This window comes from Leptidea sinapis, chromosome 6 (assembly GCF_905404315.1).
Source record: "Leptidea sinapis chromosome 6, ilLepSina1.1, whole genome shotgun sequence".
Taxonomy (NCBI): Eukaryota; Metazoa; Arthropoda; class Insecta; order Lepidoptera; family Pieridae; genus Leptidea; species Leptidea sinapis.
In genome coordinates, this window is record NC_066270.1 from 5,603,768 (window position 1) to 5,624,318 (window position 20,551).

The window sequence follows — 20,551 nt, forward strand, 5'->3', positions numbered from 1 at the left end:
TTCATTATCATTAGTAGCGATCACTTCATACTCCTGTTCTGTTTCTTCCACAATGTTGGCATCAGTTTCAGCTTTTTTTTGTAAATTTCAGTAAACATTTTAGGTTTTCACGAAACACATGGTTTTTTTGCAGCTTGCCCTGACTTTACATTATGAGATCTAATGAACGCGTCTCTTATATTATTTCATTTGTTTATAATAAGTTGTGCTAATACAAATGTACTTAGGTATCATTACATAGTTTAAATAGGCTGAGGCAAAGTTTATAATAATAATAATAATAATAACCACCGGCGGAATTGTCGTGAACCAACGCCGGCGGGACTCTATTTTTTATATTTATATTTGTAATATTGTTTTTTATAAATATGTTATATATATATAAATCTAGAAAATAAGATGAAATTGTAATAAAGAGAATAATAATAATAATATCATTTATTTCAGGCCATAGCCCACATAATGTTAGTAAAATCTTATTCTAGGGTTAGTATCACATTAAATACATTTATTTGAACACTTTAATTTTAACAGCCAATGTCTATTCATTATATTTTCAAAATTATTCAGTACATTTAAAACAATATTGGAATTTTTACTAATGCGGTCTCTAATAGAAAAAAATCTTTTTTCTAATTACTGCATAAAAATCATTAACCCTATGCAATGCAAACATTAAGGAAGCGCTACAATAACGCGGCAGGCCCATAAACATTCTAAATGCGTTGTTATATTGAACTCTTAAGATGCTCATGGCCTTACGCGTATAATTAACCCAAAGATTACTTGAATAAAAAGACTGACAATATGAGGTTAACAGAAGCTTTTTAACATTTTTACTACACTGCTTAAATCTTCTTGTAATCATATTAGATCTTACAGCTAAACTTCGCCTTTCTCTCTCTATGTCAACGTCGTCGCATATAGTACGTGTGACAAAATGACCTAAATTTTGTTTTACATAACTTCGTGAGCAAGCGTGATGGATATCGAATAGACGATATAATTTTAAGTGAGAGATCATCTCTAGACACTTTGTCCAGTCCCCAGACAAAATCCACTAATAAAACAGGACGTGGAGTCCGTGCAACCTTTGCTGATTATTTCATTTCAGATGTAGGTAAATTACCATGGCAACTGTGTAAGATCTAGGTCATAAAAATAAATATATATACAACTTGTACATTAATTATTAGCTATAGTAGGGCCATTAGCAACTGAACGTTGGGGCATTAAATATTTTATATATAAACAAAACATGTTCCAACCAAAGATATTAAACTATATACGAACAATAAATCTCTTTGGTCCCAACGCTCAGTTGCTAATGGTAGGACCATACGTACCTGTACATTAAACAAAGAGACATTATACCTATAATAGACAATCACATTATGATACAATTTTGGGGTTATAATTTTTTAAGGTAATTATATCGTATTTAAATGAGACAAAGATGACGACGCCATGATGACAACCAAACTAGTAAACAAGCTCAAAATGGCCGCCGCGCATCGTGCTCTACGCACACAACGACAATTTGGATACACGTATAGCACAAATACAAACATTATCGCCTGACGGCTCACGGGCGTCCGATGGTGCCGCCTGCATATCGGTGTCAGCTCCAATATCCGATATCGGAACGGACAATGTGAAAGGCAGGTACATATTTCATACATTTTACTTGCCCCGATATCGTATCGGCGTCCGATACCGATATCGGATCGGATAATGTGGAAACGCTCTTACTCTAACAAGCTTTTGGAGGAGCTGCACTAATTTGTCATGTATGTGTTTAGGTTGTCTATGCGCCACGAATTACGGGTATGTAGACCTCAGGTACACCTTCAGGATTTCTAGATCAGGAGCCACAATAAAACAAACAACGCACAATCAACAAACGAGTCTATTCTCCAAGTGTCATGGACGATTGACATTTCTATAATTACTTTTTAATTCGTGGCGCATAGACAACCTAAACACATACATGACACCCCCCTTCTTAACTAATACTTATGTATAATATTTATTTAAATACTGTTTCGCCGAGCTCTAAAGTTACCTCGGTAAGATCACATATGATCATCATCTGCTTAGTACGAGTGAACCATTTATTAAGCATTAACTAGTTTTAGTAACAAACAAAATAAACTCATAACTATATAATTATGTATTATATATAACAATCCACGATTAATTAATCAGATTAGAAACCGTAACGCACAGGCGGTTTCCTTATGCGCTTCGAGACAATGGGACCGGGGGCTAGTGTCACCGCGGGCGGGGTCGGGCTGCGGATGCGGGCGGACGGCTCGGCCGCGGTCGGCGCGGACGCGGCGCGTGGGGAGCGCGAGGGCGAGGCCGGAGCGCCAGCTGGCGTCACCTCCGGTCTGTCCTCTGATGGAACTTCATTTTTCACCTGTGGTACCGTTTTCCCTAGTCACTAGAAAATTTCGAGATCCTGTCACTTTAGAGATCATCCCGGGTACCCACTTATCCCTTCTGCTAAATTCCTGCATCCATACGAGGTCGCCTTCTATCATCTGTTTTGCCTGATTTCCTCTTGCTGATTCGATTTGTTTCCTTTGACTGTGCTGCAATTTTTTTTTCTACTAAACTGTGCGGTCTCAACAAATCCAACCTCGACCGAAGGGGGCGTTTTTGTAATAACATGGCGGGCGTTTCTCCCGTGGTGCTGTGTTAATTACGATAATTTAGAAGGAAAGTTTGCAACGTCCTCTACGTCTTTCTTTTCTCTGATCGCCTTTTTAATAGCTTTCTTACATAATTTGACTGCCCCTTCCGCGGCTCCATTCGATGCTGGATGGTATGGTGCTGTAAAGGTATGTAGCATTCCATTTAATTTCATGAAATAATCCATCTCTTAGCTTGCGAACGGCGGGCCGTTATCAGAGACGACTTCTTTTGGCAATCCAAACCTGGCAAAAGTCTCTCGCAATACCTTGATAACTGCGGATGCCGTTGTCCTAGCCATCAAAAAAGCTTCGATCCATTTCGTTGTGGAGTCAATCAGAACAAAAAAGGTTTTGCCTTTATAGGGGCCCAAAAAGTCTATATGGAGTCTAGACCAAGGCTCCGAACAGTATGGCCAGGGCTGAGATGTTACTCGTGGAGGCGCTGAGCCCTCCGCTGCACAAATCATACACAATTGACTGACTGACTGACTTCTATATCCCGGTCAATATGCGGCCACCAAACGAAGCTTCGCGCCACACTTATCATTTTGACTACCCCCTGATGGCTGCTGTATAGTTCTTTCAATATAGTTGATCTCAATGTTTGTGGAATAATCATACGATAGCCCCACATGGTGCAACCGCCTTCTACATACAGCTCCTGCCTACGCGCGAAAAACGGTTTCAATTCATCCTGTTGACAATATAATGACCAACCAGCCTTAATATTTGTTAAAACTGTATCCTTTCTTGTTGCTTTCCTTACCTCTTGACTGGTAATTGGTAAGAAATCCTGTACAAAATTTAAATATGTTACTTCTTCCTGCTGTTGTTACTGACTGGCCGGTCTGTGCGGTGGTAACCGCGACAGGGCATCCGCTCCATTCTTTGATGTATGTACATACTCGATATCATACTGATATCCACCTAATATGATGGCCCATCTTTGCATCCTGCTGGCCGCCATCACTGGAATTCCAGTCTTGTCACGGAATATTGTTACCAACGGCTTGTGATCGGTCCTCAGAACAAATTTGCGACCGTACAAGTATTGATGATTTTTTTTTACCCCATACACTATTGAAAGTGCCTCTTTTTCAATTTGCGAGTAAACCTTTTCAGCGCTATTTAGCACTCGAGAAGCGTATGCCACCGGCCGCTCCGTACCGTCAGGCCACATGTGGGAGATGACTGCCCCCACCCCCATTCTGCTCGCGTCTGTCGTCAAAATCAGTGGAAGCTCCGGTGTATAATGTGCCAATCCCTCGCCAGACGCTAATTATTCTTTCACTTGTTTAAAGGCTGCTTCAAACCGCTGAGACCATAGAAATTTGGCCTCTTTTCTTAACAACTCATAAAGAGGTGTAAGTAATGGACTAATATTTTTCACAAACTTTGCATAGTACATGGTCATTCCGAGGAATGAACGTAACTCAGTCACGTTGCTGGGCGTAGCCACATTTAAAATGTCTTTAATCTTCTTTGGGCATGTGTGCAATCCCTCCTTATCAACAACATATCCTAAGTATGTTATGGAGTCAGCTAGAAAAGAACACTTTTCTATTTTAATCTTCAGCCCGTACTTCTCTAGCCTCTCGAACACTCTATATAGATTATCAAGATGTTCCTTATCATCCCTTCCAGTGATCACCACATCGTCTAGAAACACACCAACTCGTGGTATATCCGCGAACATCTGTTCTAGGATCCTTTGGAAAATGCCCGAGCTTGATGAAAATCCATACATCTTTATATTTATACAAACCTTTGTGCGTATTGATCACCGTATACTTAGCAGAATCGTCTAGCTCCAGCTGGGCATATGCATGAGAAAGGTCAATTTTACTGAACTTTTGCCCTCCATGCAATTATGTAAACAAATCCTCAATCCTAGGCAAAGGAAAACGGTCCACATCTAGAAATTTGCTAAGACTTATCTTATAATCACCGCAAATGCGGATGGTTCCATCAGACTTGACCACTGGGACAATGGGCGTGGCCCAGTCCGATGTCTCCACAGGCGTGGACGCCGTCCCGCTCCAGCCACTCCGACTCGCGCTCCACGAGTTCGCGCTGCGCGTACGCCAGCGGGCGTGCAGATAAACGGGAAGCGCGTCCGGCAGGACCCGCAATGGTGACTGCCTAGCTACTTAGGCATTCCCGTTTATTACCCCTTATAAAAATATTAAAAATGAGCTGAGCGTGATATAATTATACGACTGCGTCGTGGCAATCTGTTATTTCAAACTCTGAAATCTTTCTAGTATTTCGATATTACTATTACTGGCAGTCCCCCACAGCTGTATACCGTATGTCAATATTAGTTTGAGTATTGTTTTGTAAATAAGCAATTTATTGTTGTCATTTAATTGTGAGTGAGGTCATTAAGATTGCATTAAGATTGCGTAGTTTTCCATCAAGCTGTTTTCTTTTAGTCCAAATGTGCTTTTGCCATGTCAGTCTCCTGTCTAAGTGCATTCCCAAATACTTTGCGCTATCTTCTTGTGGTATCATTTTATTTAATTTAACAGGAGGGTAAGTCTCTCTCCTGAGGGTGAATGTTACGTGTGCTGATTTAGTTTCATTTACTTTTATTCTCCATCTTTTAAACCACCGCTCTATATCGTGTAGGTGGGCTTGCAGATTATGTGAAGCAGTTTCTGGATTGGTATGGGTTGACAGCAACGCCGTATCATCAGCATACGTCGCAGTTGAAGTGTATTTATTTGTTGGTATATCTGCTGTGAAGAGGAGGTACAGGATTGGACCGAGAATGCTACCCTGAGGAACACCAGATTTTATTTCATGGAGGTCTGAGCAGTACTCATTAATCTTGACATGAAAACTTTGTTTAGGTTTGATTTAAGTATCTGATAAAAGCAGTGTGGAAGCATCTTTTTGAGTTTATACATAAGGCCAGCATGCCACACCTTGTCAAATGCCTCGCTGATATCAAGAAAAACTGTTGAGCAGTATAGCTTGTTTTAAGGACTTCTGCTTATAATATCGACTAAACGGTGGACTTGCTCGATGGTACCATGTCTTTCACGGAACCCGAATTGGTGGTTGGGTACTACTACCCAACACACTACTGTGTTTAGGTGTTCCTTCATTCGGTTGAGGAGAATCCGTTCGAAAAGTTTTCCGATTACTGGCAGCAAACTGATAGTAACTGTACTTCAGGCATAGAGCTCTGACACCGCGGGATGGTCGGCGGTGTTTTTCCGTTGTCGTCAAGAGTCGAGTTGGTTTCGAAAAGAGCACACAGGAGATCGGCTTTCTCTTTTGCCATATGGGCCAGGGTGTCATTCCTCATGTGCAACGGCGGCAGGGATGGCTGGTTGAAGTTACCAAGAGCAGCTTTCGACAACGACCAGAACTTGCGTGTTCCGGTCGGGTAACTGGAAAGCTGCTCGCCGATTTTGACGATGTGCTTCGATTTCGCACGGGCGATTTGCCGCTTAAAAAATCTGGAGGCACGGTTATATTTTCTCTTAAGAACTTTGCAGTTCGGATCCCTTATGCCCAGCGCCGCAACCCAAGTTCGATACGGCTGTTTTTTGCAGTCAGATGCTGCTTCAACTGACGCATCGAACCAGGGCTGTGATCTGCCACCGATCGGTACTACAGAGCTTGGTATAAAAATATCCATGCCCTGCAGTATCACATCGGCTACTGCAACGGCGCAGGCACTAGGATCATCCGAAGGGAAACAAACCTTGCCCCAAGGGTAGGATGCAAAAAAGGAACGCAACCTATCCCAATCTGCTGACTTGTAGTGCCAAACGCGGCGGGTCGCTGGTGGTCTGCGACGTTGGCGATGGATAGGCACTACACTCCTGACCAGGCAATGGTCGGACGTTCCGAGAGGGGCGTCCACAAAGACCTGGTAACCATCGGGATGTGTAGTCAGCAGAAGATCTAATAAGGACGGCATGTGGCTATCCACATCCGGGAGCCGCGTTGGCAACTCAACCAATTGGGACATACCATACGCCAATGCAAAATTATATACAGATCGCCCTGCGTAGTCTGTGGTACGTGATCCAAGCCATTCAGCATTGTGCCCGTTGAAATCAAACAAGACTACAATTTCAGCGGAGGGGATCTGTGCAAGCACGTCGTCAATTGCCGCTTGAACGCAGCCCATGAGATGATCGGTTTCTGCGTTACCACTATGGGACCTGTAGACACACGCATAGATGCGGACGCGGTCCTCTAAATCTACGCGGAGCCAGAGAGTAGACAGGTCCCTATCCTCAAAATTGCCGAGACGGCGACAGCAGATATCCTCCCTAACGTACACCCATACCCCGGCATGAGGCAAAAAATTGTGCTCAATTTTGGACCCGAGGTACGTTAAATATGACGTATCGCTAGGTTGAGATATCTGCGTCTCCGTAAGGAAACACAAGGCCGGCTGCGCCGTCTCAAGGTGATGGTGGACGGCGTTTAAATTGGAGTGAATACCCCTGATATTGCAAAAGTCCACGTTGAGCGTGGAGCGGGGTGCCGTGGTGTTACTGCCTCGTTTGTCCTCGGTTATGCGCGGTTCTGTGCCCCAGAATACGAAGGACAGCCCGAGCGAGAGTGCTCGGGGAGGGATTCTCCGGCTCTGGTAGAGCCGGTACCCTCCTGGGGTAATATCTTTTTACGGACACCTCTCATATTTTGTTGGGGGGAAGGGGGGGGGGAAGGGACGGCCTCCGGTCCTCGACACTAACCTATGCGAAACATAGCGGCACTAGGACGCTACTTCCCGCCGGTATTCTGTGCGAATGTGGTAATTAACCCGGACGAGTCTGGCCTGATTGTGCTGACGTCATAAGACGGCAGCGTGACTCTCCCACTTCTAAAAAGCCCTTAGTCACCTCTTACGACACCCATGGGCCTGGGACTTCCCTATTCTTTTTACGCCCCGGGGAAAGTACAGGCTTATGGTAACTAAAGTATGAAAAAAATACTTTGGTCTTAATATCCTCAATATATCTTTGGGATATTGTGTCGATTTCTGTTTTTGATATTGTTGTTGATACAGTGCGACTACTGCACATTTCCATTAAATTTGGTGTACAAAATCAACGGATCGGATGCTAAATTTACACTAGGATGCCGCAGTCGCTCGTCGTATCGCTTCGCTGCGGCGTATATTTAGGCGAAGCGAGGTAAACTAAGTCTGTGTACAAAAACAAAACAAAATTAATCAAACAAGATTTGATCAATCGGCTCAATTATTAAATAAATATAAATAGCGCATGCTAATTAAGAATAAATTGTACTTAATTCATGTTTGTATTTAATTATAATAATTGAATCAAGTCAAAATTCAAAATTCTGTCTCGACAAAAAGCAGGAAAGCTTTCTTTGAGATCAAAATTTTTTAAAATCGGTCCAGAAATGGCCGAGAAACAATTTAACACAGAAATCAATTGAAGTCACCCGGTGGAACCTTCGCTCAGCTTCGCTCAATTAAAATCCCCACTTAAACCATTTTGATAAAAAAAAACATTAAATACCTATACCTACGCAATACAAATAATTCAGTCCATGTCATTTCATTATTATCATTATTTTTATTTGTGGAGGCTCATAAATTGCACTTACTTATTAACATTTACATTTATCTCTGTATTGTGGCTGTCAGCCCCCGTAATATAAATAAATATGTCACAGGTATTCATACAATGAGCGGGTGCGGGTGCCGGGTCAGCACTTGTAAAATAATTTTAATATGTGCATTGTATATGAACCTCTAAACTGCATAGGTAGTTAGTCCTACTAGATTACAACCGCTATGAAAGACATTCCTACCACCACTAATATATATAATAATATGTTCTCCTGGTGTCTATGTAGTACTACGACGTGCACATGACGTCAGAATATATCAAGGTATACTCGCGTCATACATAAGACAATCTTTTCTTCAACTATGATCGCCTGGTACCAAAACACTTTCTATCTATCTCATTCTCTCGCCGGTTGGATCTTATACCTTTTGGTTTTAGCTGATTGTCTTACTACCGTTGGTAGCCTCAAACCTTCAAGTTCAACCTTCTCAACTGTTAACTGCCAAAAGTCATAATTAAATGTCAAAATCAACTTCAGTTGTTGTCATTTGTCACTATCACTGTCTTACTTGACTTATGTTTGTGTTCATTTCAAATATTTAGAATTTAGATAACCTCACTTTTTCATGCTGTTCCTCCAATCCTCCATTGACGTACAATTGTTTATTGTATTCATAATCATTTTATATTATTTGCGTAACTGTGTTTCTTATGAGGCGACAGACAATATAAAACATAAGTTCTACGATGGATACCGAAGAGTATTTTCCCCGTGGTGGAAAAAAACCGACTTCAACACATTTTAAACAAAGTGCTAATGTAAATACTAATGTATGGCTAAAATATTAATATTTAGTATCACAAATTTAATTTTTAAATATACTCTGTTTAGTTTTTAGGGACAATAGAGAAAACCGATAAAAAGAAAACAAAATTAAAAAAGAAATCTGATGAAGATGATGGCTATTTATCAGATGAAATCGTTCAGCCGGATGAAGATAAATCTTACAGAACTTGTGGTCTCTGCTTATCATATAAGGTAATAATGATATTGTTGTTTATTTCACCAACTTGCTGCTCTCTTTAGTCTTGTAATCAGTTATTTCAATACAACAATTTATAATTAGTTGTAGTGCTATAATTGTGAACATTTAAAAAGGTTCTGAAGGAATCAATTGTTACAAAATGAAGCTGTTTATGAAATAAATATTGAAACTTAGTTACATTATAAGTTACTGATAGTGTGGGCTAGTTAGTTCAAGTATTAGTGGTTTTATTAGTTAATGTATATAATATGTAGTATAATTGTGACTTCATAAATAAATATAATATCCTACATTTGATCATAATGATATATATCATAATTAAATTAATTGAATTTTTGTTAATATGTCAACAGATAATTAAGGAAGATTTCCTTGTACTTGGCAGAATTTCTGAAGTAAAGGAAACTAAGCTTTTAGTGTCACTACCAAGCAGGCTGATTGGAACAGTGATGGCGTGCCACATCAGTGAGTCTTACAATAAGCAGCTGGAGGCATATGTGAATGATCAGGTACATGAGCTGTTTTCCAGTAAAATTTCTATCAAAATTCATAGAATTTAGCAGGAGCTGACAGTCAGATAAAAATGATGATAAATTGGTAAAATAAATAAATGTAGTGTGATAAATTATTTAGCAGGAGAGATGTTCAGTCGTATCACTAACAATCAATGATCATCCCATGTACCTTATGTTTGATTTTTGAAAAGGATTGTTGTTGTAGTTGGTTATTACTTACAGTGTTCTGTCATGGATCAAATAAGTAATTTAAACATGTAAACTAACTTGGATTTGTAAAGTTAATAAGTCTATCATAAGGCAACTACAGGATTTCAGAAAATATATAAAATACACTTGTGTTGCAAAATCCAAAAGAATAAAAATAATATTTGTATGTAATACAATCTTATGTTATAACAAACCTTACTGTTCCTCTCAGATCATTCAGTATGAATATTGTGTTAATATGTATTTCAGATTGACAAAGTGAAAGAGCTGCCTACAATGTTTAAAAAAGGCCAATATGTATCATTGAAGATTCTAGAAGTATCCGACAGACAAATAATGCTGTCAATGATGCCACAACATGTGAATAGTATGAGAAGGCCGGCCGATCTACATAAAGGTTAAATTAAAACTATATATGCATGCAGATCTTTGATTATTCTTGTAAAATATTAACTGTACAATGGAAATTAATGCATTATAACAACTGTTTTATTTTACAACTATTTTACTAACTAGAGTCTAGACAATTACTGAATAATTGCCCACATAATCTTACATTGCATTAAAATGTCTAAAGCTAGTAGTTACTTTTATATTTTATTATATTACGGCTGTTAGTGGGGAGAGGTGATGTCACATCCTAAAGATTTTCTTGTGTTAAAATGTTCAATATATTGTGGTCTGCAAACACATACATAACTACATATATGCAAATAATATAGGTTTGCACTGAAAGAATATTGATTTAAAATTACGTTTACATAGCTATTTATATTAGAGAGGATGACCTTATACTATGTACCTACAGATGTAGGTAAACAAGACAATCCTAATGTCGCCAGAAGAGGTAATTGTCACACTATAGAAAGAAAGCCAACTTCAAGGTGAATATTTATTAAATTTACCAATTTTAGTCGCTTTATATACGAAAATAATCCAAACGGCGTGGTTCTGCAAAACTCACTTCTGACTCAATTAACTCCTTCTGTTCCTGTTAAAATAATGTTAACAAGTTGCTTTTTCTTACAGGTGCACTACTGCAAGCTGCTGTGTCTTCAGTGGAAGATCACGGCTTCATGATGGATGTGGGCATTCCAAATACAACAGCCTTCCTGCCGAAGGATGCTGTTGACTCGGAACTAGAATTGGGTAGTTATTAAATAAGCGAAATTGTTTGATATATTGGAAGCCCTTTGAAAGATTAGTAATCAACTGTCAATTGAAATGGGATAATTTTGTTAGTGATTCTAGATAGATATAGTACTCTTAATATGAAAGTCCTTCTATAATGGTCTTATTTTTTTTAAGGATATTTATTGAGTTTGTTATTCGGATACTTTAACAATTTAACTATATAGAAACAATGTATTAGTTTTTTAAAATAATTTCATCATATATAAGTTGATGCTTATGATTTTAATTTATTTTTTAATTGTTTCGGACAATTACACAAGACATGACAAGATGGAATCAGAAATGAGGAGATCCGTAGGAGAACCAGTCACCGACACAGCCCAAATTATTGCGATTGCGAATGATTGAAGTGTCAGAGATGGCCGTTGCGGCAGTTATATCCTCGAATTATCACCACGTACCGGAAGACGTAGGGATGGTAGGGCCACAAGATGGGCCGACGATCTGGTCAAGATTGCCGGAATAAGTTGGATGAGGGCAGCACAAGACCGATCATCATGATGATCTTTGGGGGAGGCCTTTGTCCAGCAGTGGACGTCTTCCGGATGAAATGATGATGATGATGATACAAAACAAAGTAACAACAAGTAAATTCGATGGTAGCTGCAAAAGTATAAACAGCAGCTTCTCCAGACACAGAAAGAAGTTAAACTTTGATTAATCTTTATATATAAAAATGAATTGCTGTTCGTTAGTCTCGCTAAAACTCGAGAACGGCTGGACCGATTTGGCTAATTTTGGTCTTGAATTATTTGTGGAAGTCCAGAGAAGGTTTGAAATTTATTTATTTATTTAACCAATAAAGCTATCCTTACAGGGTGACCTATTGCGATCGAAGCTTGACTTAAATTTAAGTCTTTAAATTTAATATAAACATAAATCTTAGAGCTACTACTAACAATCTATACCTACTATACTAGATTATGACTATACTAATTAATATTACTAGAACAAACAACAACTACTCTAATTTTAAACTCGTTCAGTGAGCAAGCAAACAAGTCAATCCTATGCGAAAGTTCATTTAAATTTCGTAAAGCGACTGTAAAAGGCGTGTCTCGCATAAGATTGGTTCTCGCTCGCGGAATTACGAGCAGCTGCTGTCGCCTTCGCCTTGTAGCGCGTCCATCCGGTACCCACAGACCTATTCGCTCCAGTAAGGCTGGATGACTCACCATACCACGCAAAATTTTCCATAAATATATAACCAGGAGTACGTCCCTCCTAGTTTCTAGTTTATTACACCCAACCATGCCAATAATAAAAAGTGTAGGATAAAGAAGTGGATATCCTGGGTATACTTTGTAGAGTTTTAGATATATAAACCTAACAAATATATTTTGTATTCGTTCCATATTAAATAAAAACAATTTTTTTTCCTCTGATGTTTCCATACATAATTTCTATGAGAGAATTTATTGACGCACCGTTTGACAGTTCTGCTGTGAAACAATTTCATTACGACAGCAGGGTGCATATCTTACGAAGTAATTGTTGATGTTATGATATATTAGTGACAAATTCATATAAAAACATTATTTTATTTATTATATTCAGAACAACGTCTGTCGGGTCAGCTAGTTGATAATAAAAATATAAAACAGTTCAGGATAGTTTTGCTAATGGATTTAATTTTGAAAATGTACCATTTATAATATTTTACTTTAATATGCGATTTCCCTTCTTTAGGTCCTCAACTCTATGTGATACTTCCCTTCATACTATCAGAAATCAATAGCTTTTCCCCTGAGTGAACCATGTTCTGTCATTTCTCTGTTCTTCACTTATAGGTGTCATGTTCTTAACACTTAGAACCAATGATGTTCTATTCATATAGACCAGTCTTTCTCAAAGTGGGCGAGGGGGGCGTTAAAGGGCCCAAAAAAAAATGGAGGGCATTGGCGTGGTTTAGACGTGCGATGCTTAATTTATACTGTCATTTAGATACTTTAAATATTTAAAATTTCCAATAAGGGTGTGTGCACTCATCCGTGATTTTACGGATACGAATTTAAAACGAATGAGTGCACAGACGCTCTAATTAGTTTATATTAATCTCTTTTTTTTTATCAAAGTACACACTATCATTACAGAAAATTCCAATGCGGTAGAGGTACATACAATATAACACTTTACTTTTTTATCTATACCCATGCTTTAAATCCTCTATTAAAGATTCTGAAACAGTTAGCTTATTGCCAACATTAAAACACCCAATGTTCTAATAACCATTACATCATCCAAACGAGTGTTGTAATGTTGTACTGAATTTCATAACAACACTCCTATGTTTTTTTCGATCCCTTCATGCGCAAAGAGTTTCAACAGACAGCCGCATTCTTATTGCTCGATGCGTGGTATCTGTATGAATTTCAAAATAATAACATTTTCGTTTACGCGCGTTCCACACCACCAGAACGTCGCGCGCCGTAAAAAAATGTAGGTTATTCGAATCCCCGCCATTTTTCTTCACTATTCTTATTGTTTTGTTTACAAAAAATGAGCGATGCATTTTAAACGCCGAATATTCGAGTGAATAATAATTGCATGCACTATACAAAATGTAAATTACTACTAAAATCAATAATTGTTTAATTAATACTTAGTTATTTGTATATAATCAGTAATGAATGATATTAGGTTACTACTAGGACTGGTGTTTTAATGTTAGCAGTAAGCTAACTGTTCAAGAATCTTTTAGATCATTCATATACTGGGTGTAGATAAAGTCTTGTATGCAACTGTTGATAATTAGGTATTAAAATACTCGTGTGATACTATTATCACACGAGGCGAAGCCGAGTCCAAATAAAAAAAAATCCACATTCGTGTTTTAATACCCCATATTACACAACAGTTGCATAAATAACTATTACACCTTTAAATGATTGCAACAAAACAGATCCGTCTGTGAGGCTATTTCATTAATTGTAGGAAGGGCACGCGTCACCGCTTTGCCCTGATGGTTTTATAAAAGTAGGTATACTAATAGTAATAGTAGTAATAAATTTTATAATTTAATTTAATAATTAAATGAAATTAGTAGTAAATTTTCTAAGGGAGCGGTAGAATAAATAAGTTTGATAATAATCTCTGGAGGCAAATCACGTCTAATAAAAACAAAGCCGAATTATGGCACATGCCATAAATTCCACCATAATAAGATTCCACAACTACATCTATACATTGCCTCGTTTTCTCCGGTTGTTTAAAATATTATTGGTCAATAACCAGCAATGTAAAACGTTTATTTAGTTCAGGTTTGACTCGGACAGTGACAGTTGACACATGACTAAGGAGAAAAGTGTGCTTACATTGTCTTTAATCACACTTTTGCTGTGTCGCTATCAGACTGCGAATTATAATAATAATAATAAGATACCTTTATTTAATAATAATAATATTGACAAACTTTTACACAAAATATCTTGCCCCAAACTAGGCATTGCCTGTACTATGGGTACAAGACAACGATATATTTAATACAATATACTTACTTAAACATACATAAATACATACATGACTTGGTAACAAATATCTATATTCATCATATAAATGTTTGCACCTACCGGGATTCGAACCCGGGACCTCTAGCTTAGTAGTTAGGGCCACTAACCATTCGGCTATATTTAATTCGTGTGTGTGTGTTAAAATTTAATTTATGTAGTAACTACTGTGGAATTAAATTAAATAAATGCTGCGAATTATATGACCTTATATGATAGATAGATAGTCCGTATGTACCTATATTACTTATAACCACTATCAGTGCTTAATAGTGCTAATAAAATATATCAACTTATTTTCGGTTTCACAGATATTGGGATGATTACGTGGTGCAGTGTGAAGTCAGTTGAAACATCTCCTGATAAGAGTGTGGTGAAGCTGACCAGCAACATGGCTGTGCTGCAGAAGTCATTCCAGAGAACCTCCAGTGATGTGATACCTTGCGGTACTGCGGTGGACTTCATTGTGGATAAGGTGATGATGAGTGTGTGGATATAGTTCATCAAAATGCTAGAGCAACAAGACAGCCGCATACTGGTTTTGAAACATTATCCTAAAACAAAACTTTTTCTTACCTTACTCACCATTTACACATGTGTATAAAATTATGTAACAAATTGCCTGAGGACTTGAAAATACTGCCAAATAAAATGTCCCAAAAAAAACAAAACTAAGTTTTTATATAAGCTGGATAGAGGGCACATTGTAATATTTAAGATATAAAATAATTTCAATTGATCATTTACATCAGCTTATGATATATTGCATCACAGGAAGAATCACATGATACCGGTCTGTTGTCAGTGGGTGCACATTCCTATTTTGTAGGTAATCATGTCTTATAGGTCGATAAGACATGGTTACCGTCAAAATACAAGACGAGACACTCTCTCTTTTTTATTAGTAACATAAAGTCTCAATGGACAAATAAAAGACCTAAACTCTTGTATAAAATAAACTTGAAACACACAAATCCTTTTTTATTAAAACAAATAAAAAGAAATGCTCGGTATTAATAAAAATTTATTATTATTTTCGATTAAATACACATGATGTTGGTTCCTGACATTATGGCTATTTATAAGGTTTCAATTTGATATTGACAGACACACCCAGTTATGATGCAGTCTGTTAATCAATTTCAAGCTTTCTGATAACCTATATTTTTTGTTTTTTGGTGCGGTAAAGTTCAGAAAATTAATTTTTTGACAAAACTTAAGATTTAAATAATAAATAAACATTCTACATAAACATAATCTGATAGATAGTTAGAAACTGTATTTAATCTACCAACTATAGTTACCTAAAATTATGTTTATTTTTTATCTCCTGAGAAAGTTATAAAGATATAAAATTCTAATTAGTTATTCATTTTAAACTATTATTTTAATTTGATTTCTGAACCACGGGGGACACATCAAATGTTAATCAAAATTGTTGTTGGAGTTTACTCCTTAAGAATCGATTTTCATATAAGGCGCCCGGTATGAGAAAAATATGGACAGTAAAATCTGCTCATCAAAATGCCATAGTAACGTTTTTGGTGCGCATCATTTCGCGCACCTTTAACTTTCTTGTATTTTGAAGCTTTATTATATTATTGAAATTGATTTATTAATATACTTTCATAAAGTTAAGTGAAAATTCTATAAATTATGGAAGAAAGTGGTGTAAACACTAGTGCCGGAAAATCTGATAAGCACGTGGGTACTAAGTATGTTACAATTCATACATTAATATGACTTGTATTGTATATATATATAAACATGTGTGCTTTGTATTTATTTAATATTGAATTATCAATATAGTTGATACATATTTATATGAGCTATACACATAATATTTAATTTAATATGGAGAGTATTTAGAGCGCATTTCACGCCAAATAGACAATTTTTAACCTAACCTAGTATTTTATTTTTTTAATATCTATATTTTTTTTAAATTAATACGCTTTTATTAGCTTCTGCTGTATGTATGTTTGTAACCGACTCCATTGGACTTTATTTTGTTTAGTACCTGTCCAAAGACAATCGTTCTTGAGCAGTAAACTCCAGTCATGCGTCGCAGCTGACACACACACTTTTTTTTTATTTAATTCCGAGTATTTTCATATTTATTTACCTTTTAAACCTTCTCTGGACTTCCACAAACAATTCAAAGCCAAAATTAGCCAAATCGGTTCGGCCGTTCTCTAGTTTTAGCAAGACTATCGAACAGCAATTCATTTATATATACAAACTAAATGGGTATACTATGCTTTGAACCATTCCTTAGGTCATCTCTAATGACTACGTGAAGTCAGAAATGAATTAGCATTATAATTTAATACAATATTTAAAGTGCTAAGTTTTCGCAAAAACTATGATTCCCTCAACCCTAATCAGCTGTTTTTTTGAACTCTCTTTGACCTTAAACAAAGATAAATTAGATGAAAAACGTAGATGTGACATAATATCAGATAATAGTAAAATGCCTACGATTCATTGCAGCTGTGAAGCAATTTGTGTTCTCATTTTGCCATGAAGACAAAGTTATTTTGTATGTGCATTTGCTTTAGCTGACATTGAAAATACTTCTAAATTTGTATTTACTGTAGTTATGTATTACCCAATAAAGATTTTTTTAATTCTAATCTTATTATGAAACTATGTTATGTTAGTATTTACTCTGATTTCCGCGAGTGTTACAAATTTAAATAAAACACATTTAAAAGATAAAAACTAGTGTAATTGTAACTGTGTTTTTACATTAGTGCTTTTTTAAATATGTTAGGTTGAAAAGATCGGCCTGTCTGCGTTAATACTCTTTGAATTGTGCTTTGAAACATGATATTTACTGCTCTGTGTACATATACTTCAATGTAGAATTATTTGAAGTTTTCTTCAAGTTACATTGAAAATAATTCCAAATTTGTAATTGTAGATTATGGGTACCACAACGGCACCTTTTTCTGCCGTGAAGCAAAAATGTGTAAGCATTATTATGGTTTGGTCTGAATGGCACTGTAGCTGTTTTTATTACTGGGCAAATGAGTCTTGACATTTTAATTCAAAAATCTTTTATCCAATATAGATAATTCTAATAGACTCCTATTAAGAAATTGTTCTTCACGGATTTTTTTTGACCATCCTCGTATTAATAATATGTACTCCATTCCCGGACCGGGTTTTCTACCGGCCTGGGTATGGAATGGGGCAGTTATTGAGTTTTTCGTAGGAAATTTCTCACTAGCAGCCCATAGTTCAGAAATGTAGATGCTCGCCCCACATTTAGGTGGGAATTAAACATAGTGAAACGTGGGTGGAAAAAATACACCTCTAACCCTTCAGGAATACAGACGTGAAACTGTGTAATGTTATGTTATTTCTTATTTTGTTTATTTGTTTCAATAACAGGAATTAAAAAATGAATGAATAATAACATAGACACAAGCCACATTTCACGTAGTGTGCATACTCCTTAATCATAGATTATTGTTTATGTTTAAGTCCATAGGTAGGTGACCTCATTCTGTTTATAAACAAAGGCCCCGCCTAAAACTGGCAGTCTCATTAAATTTAGGGTTGTCTAAGAAAAGAAATTGAAAAATAATATTTTTATTTAGTAGGGAAGTCTTTTTCTTTTTTTTTTATTTATTTATTAAAACTTAAACATCACCATACTATTGCATATGACCCAAATAACGTACCATTGAAGGGATGTTATACCCTTTCTGGTTCACGTTGTATATAGATTATATTTGTGCTGTATGATGCACTACTTTAATTTGGCAGCAGGAATCTAGTCAAACAGCTTTTAGAATACTGCTTTTGATAATACACAAAGAATTACATAATATAATATATTCCCAATAGTTTTGTTTATTTTCAGCCTCTGGATAACGGGATAGAGGGACGGATTTTCGGCGACAGAGTAGCGTACATACAGAGGCCACACATCGACACCAGCAAGGGAAAAAAACCTGCGTTAGGACAGAAGGTAAACTTTCAATTGTAACAAAATATCGTTATAGTACTCACTACTTACTAAATTAGTAAGGAGTTTAACTAGCGCGGTGATTTCTACTCAAACATCAAAAATAGCGGCATTTTTCTTTAGAACATAGAGAACATCGGACAACAGCAGAGGCCGAGCCGAAGTGTGTATTTATTTCATATTAATCTGTGACAATATATGAATGAGCTTCTTAAAATATATTGAAAATTGCTTCATGGGAGTCTTGAGTTGAATGATGATCAGTGAATTATGGTATCTTCTTTATCAATTTATAATATACTGGCTGACATGACAGGCGTTGTTCTGTAGATAATAAAAATAATACTGTTTATAGGAATTTGCCAATAATATTTCAAAAAATCAAGAAATATTTCGTATAAAATGCTCCCTGTTGTAATGATGAAATTGTTTCACAGCGGAACTGTCAAACCGTGCGTCACTAAATTCTCTCATAGAAAATATGTCCATACAAAACAAATATTGAAAATAAAAATAATTATAGGTCACAGATCAAAATAAAAACTATCCTATCTCTCAAGTTGGACAAAACTGCACTCCATGAAGTGTTCCCCATTAAAATCCGTTCATTAGTTTAGGAGTCCATCGCGGACAAACAACGTGTCACGTAATTTATTATATATATTAAGATTTGTATAACACTAGTTGTCATAACAGAAATTATGATTGTATCAAGGCTGGGTTTAATAGCTTATTTTTGAAGGTTTTAGGTTTGAAGAAGTTTTCCTTTGGATTGGATTCGTTCCTCTTATGAGATTACGCATCCAACCCTCAACCCAACGGATCCTATCGCTGAGCTAACCGTTATATAGATTTTTTATTCTTTTAAAAACCCAAAAATTCTGAGCAACACCACAATTGCGCTCGTCACCTTGAGACATAAGCGGCCTTACAAATAAACTTGCTATAAAGTTATAACTGATAAACAAAGAAAATGAAAAATGTTTACAATATCGTTGACAAAACTGTTAATACAATGATTATTCTGAAGTTTTCCTAATGACAAGCTGCCTTGCAAATACACGCGAGAAACGTCCGAACAAACCATTCGTAAGCAAAATGTCTATTTGTAAACATTTTACATATTATTGGTTTATGCTTGGTTATAACTTTATGGCAATTTTATTTGTGAGGCCGTAAATGTTTAGTCTCATTTGCCCAGTAATTTCACTAGCTACGGCGCCCTTCAGACCGAAACACAATAATATTTACAGTTGCTTCACGGCAGAAATAGGCGCCGTTGTGTTAACCCATAATCTAGCCGGCTTCCTGTGCAAAGGAGCTTCCTACTGGTAGATATGTGCATCCTTTAAAAATCTATTCAACTTTTCAGTTTTGAAAACCTTGTTGGTTGATTGTACTGCCAAAGATTGCCAAATATACCATAATAGCTGATGTAGCCTATCACGTTAATAAACGTGTTGTTCATAGATCCGTGTGCGAGTGTTGTACTGCATGCCGCCCGGGAACATTCCGTACGCGAGCATGCGTGATGTGTTCGACCCTGCGGTCACCAGCGCGCTCGAGCGGTCTTACAACGACGGAGACATCGTGGAAGACGCTCAGGTTTTTTAACTATCACTAACTTGGTAATACGACATCTTCTACCTGGTGTCAGAAAACTGTTATGCTATGTGTTCATGACTGGATTGACGAGCCGTATAGTGCAGTGGTTAGTGACCCTGCCTACTGAGCTGGAGGTCCCGGGTTCGAATCCCGGTAGGTGCAAACATTTATATTGACACGAGAGTGGGTCAGGGATTGGAAATAATAACTCCGCTTAAAGGAACGGG

At 36.9% G+C, this 20,551-nt stretch overlaps 1 protein-coding gene across 1 annotated transcript in view; it reads left to right on the plus strand.

Moving 5' to 3' along the window:
- The first annotated feature begins 8,877 nt into the window (after window positions 1-8,877).
- Window positions 8,878-20,551, plus strand: part of LOC126964784 (protein RRP5 homolog) — a 30,888-nt gene continuing 19,214 nt past the window's right edge. The window contains exons 1-8 of the mRNA XM_050808036.1: window positions 8,878-9,088; window positions 9,162-9,308; window positions 9,669-9,824; window positions 10,290-10,437; window positions 11,070-11,189; window positions 15,052-15,215; window positions 18,615-18,722; window positions 20,190-20,324. Of these exons, the coding sequence (XP_050663993.1) occupies window positions 9,017-9,088; window positions 9,162-9,308; window positions 9,669-9,824; window positions 10,290-10,437; window positions 11,070-11,189; window positions 15,052-15,215; window positions 18,615-18,722; window positions 20,190-20,324 (1,050 nt within the window). The 5' untranslated portion in view covers window positions 8,878-9,016. The remainder of the gene's footprint in view (window positions 9,089-9,161; window positions 9,309-9,668; window positions 9,825-10,289; window positions 10,438-11,069; window positions 11,190-15,051; window positions 15,216-18,614; window positions 18,723-20,189; window positions 20,325-20,551) is intronic.